The 13,755-nt window shown below is 39.1% G+C and overlaps 1 protein-coding gene across 3 annotated transcripts; it reads right to left on the bottom strand.

Moving 5' to 3' along the window:
- Nucleotides 1–560: 560 nt before the first annotated feature.
- On the bottom strand, nt 561–7,018 carry usp40 (ubiquitin specific peptidase 40). 3 transcript variants are annotated; one of them, XM_055005542.1, is made up of 18 exons: nt 6,275–7,018; nt 6,135–6,202; nt 5,929–6,042; nt 4,915–5,079; nt 4,554–4,700; nt 4,167–4,310; nt 3,856–3,984; nt 3,528–3,644; nt 3,301–3,408; nt 2,977–3,177; nt 2,679–2,817; nt 2,377–2,458; nt 1,983–2,154; nt 1,810–1,894; nt 1,641–1,711; nt 1,136–1,545; nt 902–1,052; nt 561–779 (listed from the first exon to the last, which is right to left on the bottom strand). In XM_055005542.1, exons 1-18 carry the CDS (start codon nt 6,471–6,473, stop codon nt 576–578), a joined length of 2,706 nt encoding a protein of 901 aa, XP_054861517.1. In that variant the 5' UTR covers nt 6,474–7,018; the 3' UTR covers nt 561–575. The 3 variants fall into 3 exon arrangements, with proteins under 3 accessions (XP_054861517.1, XP_054861518.1, XP_054861519.1); XM_055005543.1 differs by having other exon boundaries at nt 2,679–2,814; nt 6,275–7,017; XM_055005544.1 differs by lacking the exons at nt 6,135–6,202; nt 6,275–7,018 and having other exon boundaries at nt 4,554–4,656.
- Nucleotides 7,019–13,755: the final 6,737 nt, after the last annotated feature.

Genomic DNA, 13,755 nt, shown 5'->3' with positions numbered 1-13,755 from the left:
CCTGAACAGCAGTCAAGATAGAAATATTATTTGAGGAAACAGAAATATCTCAAATCACTGTAAATATACATTTTTAACATTTTGAGGCTGACCAATCAGATTATCAGATCATCAGAATCATTTTTAACCAGTTCTCAATAAAATAAATGTATTTAAAAATGCATTAGTTTAGCTCTGATGCAGCAATTTTTATTTATAGTCACCACTCTGTGATCTCAAGTAATGAGACGACCACAGCATTTTAGATTGGTTGAACTTTAGGAGCAATAGTCAATCCACATGGAAGGATAAATGTTGAAAACATTTCAGTCACCTTGATTACTAATAATTGGTCCCTTTTTTAGTTTATCTACTGATCCACTATGTTTTCAAATGAATAAATCTAACAGGTTTGTTGGATTGCATTAGATTGGATATACCAAATAAAGTGGCCACAAAGTGTATATAAATCTCAATAATAAATGGGAACCTGAGTGGTGTTAATGTTAAAGTCTTCTGGATAAGTAACAATTAATAATTATTTAAAAATGAATCCCAAAATGACATCTAATTATTTGGCATGAATTGAATCATATTCAACAGTTAGACTGCAAGGATATGAATATACAAAACAACATTAAATCCTGTTTTTTATGCATACATTTTATTAGTTTAACAAACTTTAACGTACTTGTATATTTTAAGTGATTATGTACTGCTGCGTTGCTGAGTATCTTGCCTGGGGTTTGCTCCTGCAGCTGCAGCTCCTCTATAGCTCTTTGTTTCACCTCAGACAGCAGCTGTGGGAGAGACACATTAGACAAAAATGTAATCATTTTTTGTAGAATAACGTCATGCTTAACTGAAGTGATAAAAACAAGAGACAACAGAAAGAGCAAACACAACAGCATAAACTACTGACCATATTTCCTGTTGCTGGGACCTTAATTTTCTTCCTCTCCTCCTCTTTCTCCCCTTCCCCTCCCTTTACATGAGGTCTGAACTCCACCTGGAGCCAGCGGCAGTCAGACGGCGTGGTCACAGTGACGACGTCTCCGCTTCGGGTGAACACGCTAAATACAGTTTTTAAAAAGTCAGTCATAGAACAAACACAAAGAAAACCACATGTGCCTACAGAGCTTCACAGAAAAGTTACCTGCTGTCAAACGACTGTGGCTCCAACACCAACAGAGCGTCTCCATCTTTCAGTGACAGCTCCTTCAGAGTCCGCTGCATGTCATCCGGGGGAAACACTCTCCATCCGCTTGCCCCTCCTCCCTCTCCTGCCCCCTGCTCTTTTCTTTTTCCTCCCTTATGCTCCTGACACAGCAGGCTCTCCTTAGGCTCCCCCAGAGCCTCCTTCACCTCCCCAAGAGTCGCGCCACCTGCAAACCCCCTCGCCTCCCTTTTAAGCCCTGGTCCCCCATTTTCAAAACCTCCCTTGCTCTCCTCACACTCGGCCCCATCCTCCACTTCTTGTTCCACATTTTCCCCCAAAAAGGGACGAACTACAGTCAGCAGGACGGGCTCCCACTCGGCTCCAGTTTGGACAGTTCCACCACACACCTGAAAGGATTATAAAGGACAATAAAAAAATTGTGTAGATGGCAAATATTTGAGCAAGACCAGAGTGTAACGTGCTGAATTATTCTTATCCGTACTTCTCTGCCATTCCACACAAACAGGTCAGTGTTTGTGTAGATTCCTGCACTATAGAGGGATACAGTGTCATCTGTAAAAAGTAAAGAAAAACAGAATGTAGGTACAAGAACAAACACGTCACTGGATTCTATGGAGGCTTTTTCAAAAACTTCATTTCAAGCGCCGAACCTGTCAGAGTATTGTAGAGGTGTAAACCTGCTGGAAGACTTTTGGCAACTGTCAGCGCCATATCTCCTTCCCAGAGTTCCTGCATCTAAATGCATGTAAACAGACAGTTTATTCTCACTGTTCACTTTCAGGATATCAAAGCACAGCAGCCGTGGTTTTCAGAATTACTGTACCTGATAAATGGCTAATCGCAGGTCTCCCACCGTCTTCCTACGGTCAAAACTGAGTGCAGTGCTCCCATCTGAATCTCTGCTGACTGGTTGCAGGGCTCCATTTTCTAACTTATAGGAGGGTGCCAGGTGCAGACGCAGCTCCACCGTGTTATTGGTAGCTTCAAACTCCTCGCTGTAACAGAAACAGTGTTGATTTCAACTTTTTATGTAACAACCTCATTTTGATGGAAATTTTTTCTTTTTTTCCCCACATGCTGTTAGGTTTCAAGTTGTACTTAATCAATAAATTGAGTTTTTAAATACAAATGAATGCATTGAGAGTCAGAAGCTATTACAGATCTTTAAATGCGGCGATAACTGTGTGATATGTAAATATGTATATTTGTTTCTATACCGCATCTGCTGCAGTTTGAGGTTTTCCTCCTGAGCCATCTGAATGAGGTGAGAAGGAATCTTATATTGGGGATCATTCAGAGCTGCAAAAGACAAAAACAAAATATTAATATCATGTTATTAATCCACTTTCAATTTAGCAGATGGATCTCAGAACTATGAATTAGTCACCAAACTTAAATAAAGCATTACCTGATCCTTACTTTTACATGAACCCATTAAACCTCTCCTCCATTTCTTACTCCGGTCAAACAAGGCAGACATAATCTTTCCATTACAAATACAAAACATGCTGTTCATTACCTTCGCTGGGCCTGTGCAGCTGTGTTTTCCTGTAGAACAGCATGTAGGCGCTCTCTTTGCCCTGGAACTGCTTCTCTATGTCCGACTCCCTGATGGAGGTCACGGTGGAGTCATTCAGGTCAAACCAGTGGCTACCCTGCTGACAGACAGGAAGGCGCACCGTGAGAAAACCGGCATCAAAGTAATCACTACACGTGTAGCAGGAACCGAGATGAAAACAAAACTATAAAGGCTTCAAAAGGCTTCACACTAGATGAATGTATGCTAAAGTGTCTACTATAGGCTATTGTTGTAGTACCTCTGGTTTAGATTCTGACTTCTGATTTGGTCCTAGCTGTTGTTCAGAAGCTTCTTGGTTTGGAGCTGCTGCAGGATCAGAGTTAGTGGTCTGCTCTGCTGGGCCGGGAGGCTCAGTCACTGGGCTGGACGGGTTAGTCTTCAGTGCCACCCGAGTACCGTTAGACACCAAGAGGAAAACTTCATTGTGGGACTGTAGGAACTGCATGAGAAAAACAACATGAAGCACAGAAACCAGTTTATATACAGAGGAACAGGAAACAGGGAAAACTTGGAGCAGGACCAAATATACATTACAGATTATTAACATAGAGATCAGTAATACCTTGCCAATGGGACCATAGTGTTTTCTGAACTTTCTGCTCCAGGATGAACCAATTTTATCCATGAGTTTTTGGCCTAGTTGGTCCAACAAGACGCTTTTTGATGACTCCTAGAGGATGGCAAAGGAACAGCACTTTATTCATAAATCATGGCTATTCCAGTGTCCAGAAAGAAAACATGTATGAAACAGACAAAATTTAGAGAAAGGTAGAAATTCTCTTGCTGTACCTGGGCAATAATAGCAGTGAGGACAGACAAAGGGTCATCTTCTTGAAGTTTAGACTCACACACTTTCTTGACCTCCTCCCTGACTTTCTTCTGAGTTTTGGGTTTACAGTCCTCCTCCTAACAGCGATAAACACAGCTGCTGCTTTTTCTAATGCGCACATTCAAATGCTTGCTGATTTTGATAAGTTTCTGCTGATAATAATGCACACAAAACAACTTCCCCGTGTGTATCAGAATACAAAAAAACAGTGCAACTAAAAGCTTATTATTTGTAAATGAAATGTTTTTGCTGCTCTTGTTTCTTTCGTTCGTTCTTTCTTTCTCTCACCGGTGGCTCCCATTGGCCGAGCTCATCAATATCCCTGATGTAAGCGTGGTAATGGCCACCATAGCAGCCGCCCTTATGGATGATCACAGAGAACAGCTCATACGTGTAATCAGAGTCCTCGCCATCAGTCTGGAAGGGACAAAAACAATAATTATCAACATACATATAATTGCAACGCAGACCTTTTTGATATACCTAAGTATAAGAATGGCACTGATGCAAATGAAATAAAAATGACCAAAAAAAAGTCACTTGAATGTGCCTAATCAACAAATAGAAATGAAGAAGTTCAGGTGAAATCTCTCACGTACCTGTTCACAAAAAGGTCGTAAGTTGATGGTGAGGGGGAAGCTGTAGCGCCCCGTCTCTTTGTATCGCTCAAATTTGGCAAAGTCAAAGCTGAATCTCAGCAAAGACATAGTCATGAATGGAGGCAGCTTCTTCAGCTTGGCAGACTGAATAACAGCGAAGTGAAGTAAAGGGAAGTAAGAAACAGCAAAAGATGTATTTATATCTTTGATGGCAACAAGAAAAATGTTGGCACAAAGTCCAAGTTCTTAACCTGCTTAGTTTTTTACTCTCTTTTCTATTGAACTGCTTAAGGTGTAGCTTGTTTAGACACTGAAACTGAAAAACAGGAGAATGTTCTCTTCTAGTTTCTTTACTATTGTGTTAACAGTCTGAAAGGTGGCACTGACCTTGGCAGCAGTGACCAATCTGTTACACTGTGCACAGCGGTACAGGTTATTGCCCTCAAACAACTCTTCCTCCACAAACATGGTCCACAGAGCTTCTTCCAGGCTAGATACACCACAAACACACACTGTCAGGTCCAGGAAGTCCTCCTGAAGAGGGCACAAACACACTGAGTTAACTAATAATCTTAATCTTAACATTTAGCAGGGAGATTTATTCTGCCGAAATATCTGTTTTTTTAGTGTCAGACATTTAAATCTTGCTTGACTTAAGACTAATAGGTATATATATTTGGACAGGATATAGTTTCAAACACAGAAGGCAGGTCACAGAGGCCTGTGGAGAGTTCACACTGAGACACACCTGTCTCTGGCTGACATTTCCACACTCCTTGCAGACAATGCTGTTGACAATGGTCCCATGGTAGAGCCGGTGGATAAATGTACTGCCGCTGGTGCCCACAAGAGAGTGCTCCAAGGCACTGAACAGGATCCTGTTTAGTTCCTGCACATCATGCTGATTTGTCCCCTTGAAAATGCACAATAAAAAAACACATCAATTTAGAGCCAGAAAGACATGTTCTGTGTGCCATTTCCATACTGTGCATACACTACATTACATTTTTCAAAGTTTAATGGTCTCATTGTTACATTAAAGAAATTAATACGCAAAACCTATGTAGATGAAACATCATCAAACCTCACTTAAAAAGCTCTCAACAGACTGAATATGTGCATTTCTGTTTACTATACTGTTCCTCTGCATTTTTTTTCAACATTTATTCCTTTTTTTCAGTTGCGAATAGCTATTTCTGAGATATAAATGCATTTTGGGACAATAATAACTATCAACAAAGCACGCTTCAGTCTTTCACTTTACCACTGTCTTTACTTGAAGCACACTAAAACCTTATTAAAAACTAACATGAAGTAAAAAGGGACAACACATGCCACTCTTTCCTTAAAATCAATCATTTACACACAGCAACTTGTCAACATTTTTATAAGCATTATAAGCATGATCTCTCACACTCTTTGCATTTGGATAGTTTTGGGGCACTGCTTCAGGTTTAATCGTGTCACAGTATGCATAGGTTTGACCTGAAACACGTAATTTACAAGGCTTCTGATGTCTATTTTAATTCTGCTCACCTTCTTCATGTATTACTTTTGCATTAACCCAGCTCGACCGCCTCCAGACTAATAGGAATTCCGGTCAGATTGCTGGCCAGGCTACTATATAGTAAGCTTAAACCCCACTTTTGTTAACTTCAGCGTGCATTTCCTGGCATTACCAAAAAGAAAATCAATCACTGAAATGAAAACTGCAACTTGAGACTCTGTCTCCTTTTCCCTGTCACAGAGAATGGACACAGACCTCGCTGCTGTTCCAGCCAAAGCTGTCAGTGAGGTCAGCAGTGGAGGCGCTCTGCTGGTCCACCAGCAACAGACGGGCAAACAGTCTCTGAAGCTCCAGTGGGATCACTCTGACCTGAGAAGAAGAAGAAAGAAACCTCATTGCACCTCACACAAACCCACACATGAAATTAGTGGTTACACCCGCAGGCACCTTGCAAGACTTACTTTTGCCTCTGGTTTGTCTTTGTCCTCCAGACATCCTAATTCATCTGCCCCTAGACTGAACAGCTCCTCTGCAAGCACACAAGTGATTAAGTAAACAGAATAAAAAGATTATTTGTTGCACTGATGTCCCTCATCCTTACCTCTGAACTCGGGGGTGAACAGCAGGGTCTGGAGCAGAGAGTTGAGGTAGCAGGTCCCCCCCTGGTTCTTGATGCCGCACAGACTGCTCCTTCCTCGGGGTGGAGGTGGCTCATCTCCCCCTTTTGCTACTCTTCCCTTGGAGGAAGTTGAAGAGAAGCCCTCCTCCTCCTCCTCTTCCTCGAAAAGATTCCCAAACATGCTGTGTGCGTGTTTTTTTTTAATTGTATTTACTCCGTTTTCCTCTCGGTTATGCTGGGATTCAGCCTCGCAGTAAAACGTGTGTTAGCACTCCGACGTGCCCTCTTGCTATCTCATCTTGGTCTTGCCGAGTTCTCTGTTGACAATGGCCGGACTGACTCTGAAATAAGAAGAATTCACGGGGCTAAACATCGCGACTAGCACTGTCTGTGTACGCGTTGGAATCGCAGTTATATAGTTTTTGGCTAGCTTAGCACGCTAACAAAGGCAAATCAATCGCAGACAAGCAGCTTGACAGCTCAGCGAAAATTAAAAAAAAAAATCTGACTGTGAACGGTCGGTGTCTCCACGACAGAGGAAATACCTCCTTTTTACCGAAACTCTGACAACTTACTGGACTAAACGGTTACTCAAAATGGCTTCTGACACAAGCTCTTTCTTCCTCTGTCTGTCTTAAAACAGAAAACAAATGAAACGTAAATAAAAATACCATCGCTGAACAGTAGGCAGCCATGTTTCTTCCTGGGAGAAAATGCAATGGTGCATTGTGGTAGTTGTAGTTAGTGATGGTCCTCTGATACCCGAGGCTTCGACACATGCGCTGTAGCTCATGAAGCAAACGTATCGAGCCACTGTGCCGAGGCGTGGTTTGGTCACGTGACTCGTGACGTTTGAATCACTTCAGTGACGTTTGAAGCACTCAACTGCTTCGAATCACCTGATTGGTTCGGTTTGTTATGTGAATCACTCAGCGGGATCGAGTGTTCCGGGATAGGAGATCCCTATTTAGTGTTGTTCATTTGAATTGTTTTTCACAGAATAGATTGGTTTTTTTGCTGTTGTTTTTGCTTTGAGAGTTATAGTATGTATATATATATATATATATATATATATATATATATATATATATATATATATATATATATATATATATATATATATATATATATATTCCCAACTCACCACCCCCATACTACAACACCTGGCACAGAACCTTGTCAGGTGCTTAGCTGACAGACTACAAACCAAAGAACAGAACAGTTCACTGACTGTTGCTACATTTGTGGCTCTGCAGTTCAAAACTTTTGGATTCACCAATCAGAGTGGCAGCCAGTGTGAAAGAACGTTTAATAACAGAATGCACAACAATTAACATAAAGAATACCAAGCAGCAGTCATCTACGTCACAAGCACCACCACAGCCTCGTCCTCCACCACCAGCAGCACCTTCCACAGGTATTTTTTTTTCTCTTCTGAATAGGGAATGACTGACATTTCTGGTGATGATGATGATGATCTTCAATATTTTTCAGTTCAACTGTGGAGCCTATTAGACGAAGACGCAAGTAGAGCCTGGCAAATGCAAAGCGCCACAGCGAATGCAATTGTAGAAAGAACGGCAGACCCACTGGCTTACTGGGCAACCCACAAAACCGTTTACCCAAACTTGTACAATGGAGCCAAACATTTCCTGTGTACCTCAGCCTCATCTGTGCCGTGTGAACAGGTTTTTTTTTTCTAAGGCTGGGGAGATAGTGAGTAAAAGAAGGAACTGCTTGAGTCCCAAACAATGTTCCCTGTAATTTTTCATGAGTCTGAGCAAACACACAAACTCCCTGAGCAGTTCCTTGGACCACTGTGAGCAACATCAGACGTGTCACTGTGGTCACACCAGCATCACATCCATTCAAGTTACATGGTTCATTAAAAGAATCAAATTACAGCATTTACATTTCTGTTAAAACACTTTGTCAACAGGAGCCAGTTGAAGGCTGCAGTGATTTTAGTGACACTACAATGTATAAGAGTGAAGTTATTGAATATTTGTCTCTCTTTACTGTTGCAGCGGTTTTGCAAATTGCAGACGGACCCTGTTCACTCCATAGACACCAATGTTATTCCTGTAGCTTGAAAGACAGCTACTTTTGATAAAACTGGGCTTGTAGCACATTGTCTGCCTTGCAACAATGGGAAAGAGGCACCGTTTATGTTTTGACAACCTATGTCTAATGAGTTATTGATGCTGGAAGCCCGAATCTGTGAATATCTTTCCAACTTTACTGAACTTGGGGCCACTACCACCTAAGGAGTGATATATTTAATTTTGAAAAAAGCATTTAGCCATACCTAAAGCTTTAAGTGCTTTATTAACACGGAACTAAACATTTTGTATTGTTTTATTATCACAGGTTCTGTCTGAAAAGAGGTGGCATCATTTTAAACAGTGAAATCAAACTAATAAAATGTAATGACCAACCAGTGAACAATACTGGATTCTGCAAAAACATAAACAACTTTTTTTAAAATCTAAATCTTATCTTAACACAGTTAATGTATTAACTTATTTTTGTGTGTATGCATGTATTTATTTATTTAGTACTGTTAACATATCAGAGTTCTGAGAGAGTTTTTCTTAAGATAGGCAAAGACCATTTATTGATTACATATAGGCTCTTAAATGTTTATTAAAAACTGAAAAGCATTAAAAAAAAAACAACTTAGGCATTTATTGAGTCACTAAAATACTGTAGAGTACAGACCACATCAGCATGATTATAAGCATCCTCTGGTAAATTAACAACCAGATACTGATGTCTCTCACCATATGGACTTCAGGAGATGAGTGGGGGAAGATAAACTGTGACCTACTGGTTGGGTTCTCTCTGTTCTCATGTTTCTTACATGTTTGTCCCTGACAGCCGGGTCCTAATGTTTTTTGAGCAACACACCATACTATGACGTTTTTACAATGATGGTTCTGCTATGGAACCAGTTTGACATGTTCAGGTGTTCTTTGTGTGAAAACACAGAGATTTCAGGTATCAGAAGGTGGTATTCAACTTTCTTTGTTAACTTTCTGCCTCAACTTGAAACTAAATTTCCTTCACTAACCCAGCCCTCTGGACTTCCAGTAAGCTGTGTTCCTATTGGCTGTCCAGGTGGCTGCTTGGTGTTATCAGGAACACCTGAGCAGCTCAGTGTCTTCCTGCTTTATTTAGCTGCAGACAAACATTTCCTCTGCTTCTCTTCACCACTGAACCGGGTTTGGTTCCATTGCTTTAGTTTGTTCTTTAGGCTTTGGCTTGCAGCTTCCAGCAGTAAAATCGTCTTTAATGTGTTTCTTGGTGTGTTTTAGGGCTTTGTACTGGATAGTTGTCTTGGTAAATGTGGTTCTTTAGCCACAGTTAGCACACGGTGCTAATGTGTGCAGTGATTAGTGGATTTGGTACAGTTGAGTTGTGTCTGTATCTTGGCTGTAGTGAGTCTTTAGAGGTTTTTGGTCAGACACATTCTGTGTTCTTGTTTGTGAACCAACGTTGGTTGTCCAGAAGGTAAGAGTTCCTGTCCTGATTCTCTGTTCTCAGAGGTTTTCTGGTAGGCTGCAGGAGAGTTTGTCAGTAGTTTGAGCAGGAGAAGGTGAGCTTCAGAGTAGAAATGAGACAGAAACCTTCTTGACCCGTGTGGTGAGGTCCTGTACCAAGAGTTTGAGCAGGTTGTGAAGAGTCTGTAGTTCTTTGGTCTGAAAGCACAAGAAGAGTCGACTCATTAAAGGAGAAAACAGGAGATATTGTTGGTTCTTCTGTCGCTCTGCAGTTTCCTTAGACTGAATATCAAGTTTATATTTTAAATGATTTCCCATGTGAGCCCAAGAAGACTTCAATAAACTCCCTCCATCCCCTGGACACAACATATTTTATTACCATGTTAAATGTTTTTTTTTGTTTGTTTGTTTGTTTTTTTTAATGTTTTTGAGTTTTAATCATAGTTTTTTCTCTTTGCTTGTTTCGTTTTGTCATCTGTGTAAAAGGTGCTAAACAAATAAAGTTGAATTGATAAACTGAATAATTGACTAACTCATGATTGTGACAACAGAAGTATTTTCATTGTGATTTAAGGGTTTATTTCATTTTTAAGGTTGGGGTTAAAATCTTGACAGAAACAGAAGATTAAAGAAATAAACTACATAACAAAAAGCAATTAAATCAAACAAAAAAAATTAATACAATAAAACTTTTTAAAAGTTTTATTATTAAAAAGATTTAAGAAATTTAAGATGTAATTTTCTAATTAAACATTTAATTTTTTTATTAAATGTTTTGTCTTTTTAAAGGTTTAATAATCTAATTAAATGTTTTGCATTTTTTAAAATGTTTAATATTCTTTAATTTTATTTTTTAAATGTTTAATTATGGAAAATATTTTATCTGTAATTTTTAATATTTGTATTTTAAAAATTTTGTTTAATTTCATAATGACATGTATTGTATGCTGTTGAATTATCTAATTCAATATTTTGTCTGTTTAATAGAGCTAAACATTAAATACAATTAAATTATATGTACATATACCACCTGTTAATGTTTAGTTTTCTTTTTAAATGCTTCATTGTATTTTCTGTTTAATGCCTATTTGAAGTTTTATTGTCTTTAAGATGTAATTTTCTAATTAAACATTTAATTTTTTAATTAAATGTTTTGTCTTTTTAAGGGTTTAATAATCTGATTAAATGTTTTGCATTTTTAAAAATGTTTAACATTCTTCTTGTTTAATTGTATTTTTTAAATGTTTAATGATGGAAAATACTTTATCTGTAATTTCTGATATTTGTATTTTAAAAATTTTGTTTAATTTCATAATGACATGTATTGTATCTTGTTGAATTATCTCATTCAATATTTTGTCTGTTTAATAGAGTTAAACATTAAATTACATTAAATTATATTAAACAGACAAAATATTGAATGAGATAATTCAACAAGATACAATACATGTCATTATGAAATTAAACAAAATTTTTAAAATACAAATATCAGAAATTACAGATAAAGTATTTTCCATCATTAAACATTTAAAAAATACAATTAAACAAGAAGAATGTTAAACATTTTTAAAAATGCAAAACATTTAATCAGATTATTAAACCCTTAAAAAGACAAAACATGGGTGCCCATATAGCTCAACGGGTTAAGCGGGTGATCCACGTACAGGGGCTGGTCACTGACGCAGTGTCCCGGGTTCGAGTCCCGCTAGTGGCCCTTTGCTGCAAGTCTTCCCCCGACTCTTCTCCCCTGTTTTCTGTCTGTCTCTCACTACACCTATCCAATAAAAAGACAAAACATTTAATTAAAAAATTAAATGTTTAATTAGAAAATTATATCTTAAAGACAATAAAAGTTCAAATAGGAATTACACAGAAAATACAATGAAGGATTTAAAAAGAAAATTAAACATTAAAAGGTGGTAAAACATTTAAAAAGAAAAACCTTAAAGATTTAATCGAAACATTAACAGACTGTCTGAAGGTTCAAACTAACAGAGAACTACTCAAGAACTTTTAAGATTTCAGTCCTCAGACTGTGTGAAGGTTCAGACTAACAGAGAAGTACTCAGGAATTTAGAAGATATCAGTCCTTGGACTGTCTGGAAGTTCAATCTAACAGAGAACTACTGTGGGACTTAGAAAATTTCAGCCCTCAGACTGTGTGAAAGCTCAGGTCCTGAGGACTCGGGAGGTCTGGAGGCTTTGAAAGTCTTGGAACTGAGGGTTCAACCCTCCAGCACAAAGGCTAAAGTCCAACCTCCTGAGAAAAACGATCGAGTCGAGACTCAAGTTAAAAAAACTCGAAAATGGCAAAAAAATAGATGATAAATGCGCAAAAAAAAAAAAAAAAAAGTATCTGAGTGAGTAGCTCAGGGGGTCAGAAGAGTGATTACCAAGTGGAAGGTAGTAGGTTCAAGACCCACCACTGGCATTTTTCTTTGTCTTTGTCAGGATTTTGATAAAATTTAAGAAGGGTCTGGTCTTGAACCAGCGACCTGCAGCTCTACAGATAAACCCTTAACTCAGTGAGCTACAGATCAGAGGAAAAGAAGCAATTTCGTCGTCCCTTTGGCATCGTAGTTAATAAAGTGACCACATGGGTGGAGCCAAGGTGGAGTCTGGGTAGAGAGTAGGCGGGGAGGTGGGTGGCAGCCTCCCCCCTCTACAGACCTGACCGTGAACACCGTTGACACCCACCTGAGGGAGACGCTGCCTAAGATCTCAAGGCTGCTTGGTCGTGGTCTTTCTGGCACGTACTCTTCCAAGATGAGCCAGGAAGTTTAACACTGATGGAATGACACCAGGTCTAAGCCGACAAACTTCCAATTCCTCCTCAACCCATAGTCTCTGGGAAACCTACATGGAGTAAGAAAAGTAGACAGAGAAGTAATTAAGTCTGTAGACAACATATTAAAAAGAAATCATGCTAATAAATTAAGTACAAATAACCGAATTCGCCAATATACTGGAGACCAGAGCTATTTAATTTGATAAGTATAACCTTGTTTAGTAACATTGCTATTATTTGAGAGCAGTCCTAAAGAACTGCCTGTAATCCCAATCATAAAATGGGTTTGGAGGAAGAACATAGATGGTAATCTGGATATACATGAGTTAGGCTTTATAAGTACTATTGGTTGTATTGGTGGTAGTAATAGCAATGTGACTACTACTAGTAGTAGTGGTAGGACACTACTGCTGCTGATACTGGCACTGCTGCTACAACTTGTAATACTATTACAAATGCTGATACTACTTCTACGACTCTAACAGCTGTTTATACTACTACTGCTGCTTGTACTTTTAGTATTACTACTACTGCTTGTACAACTATACTACAGCTACTATTAATCGTCTGGTATTTGCTTGTCAAGCTGCTAGCTCGCATTAGTGTTTTGCTAGTGGCTAACTAGTTAGCTCTCATAGACTGGAAGCTCTCAACAAGATTTCATAATGAAAAAAGAGCCAAAAACTATTCTTACCTATGAAAAGTCATTCCAAGTTTCCTTGTCTCAATCGTACGACGTAGTGTGTAACTGTATGCAGCACAGTGAGCCGGCATACTTGTTTCCGTTTTCACGCCGTCTACATCAACGGAATGCACTGAAACTTTTCCCCCACTCGCTTAGCCTCGCCGTAGTACGCAGCTCAAAGGGGCGTGTCCTATCTACTCATTCATATCTATGAGAACAATGGTGGCTGCACATAAGGACGCCTGACGTTGATTAGCTGCGTAAATACCATTATATACAGTCTATGGTAAATACGTATGTGAATCGCATCATTGGCTGCAGCAGCCAGTCACCGGTAACTCACTGACTCACATTGAAAAATAGCACAGAATGAATTGTTACGTGTTTATTTTATTTACAATTTAGGTTGGATTTTTTTTTGTGCGCAGCGCAGATTTTCTGTGTGCGGAGACCGTGTCAGCAGTGCGCAATTGCGCACGCGCGCAGC

This window comes from Amphiprion ocellaris, chromosome 20, assembly GCF_022539595.1.
Source record: "Amphiprion ocellaris isolate individual 3 ecotype Okinawa chromosome 20, ASM2253959v1, whole genome shotgun sequence".
NCBI lineage: Eukaryota > Metazoa > Chordata > Actinopteri > Pomacentridae > Amphiprion > Amphiprion ocellaris.
The sequence above is the reverse complement of the archived record's forward strand: the minus strand, read 5'-3'. Positions and strand labels throughout refer to the sequence as shown.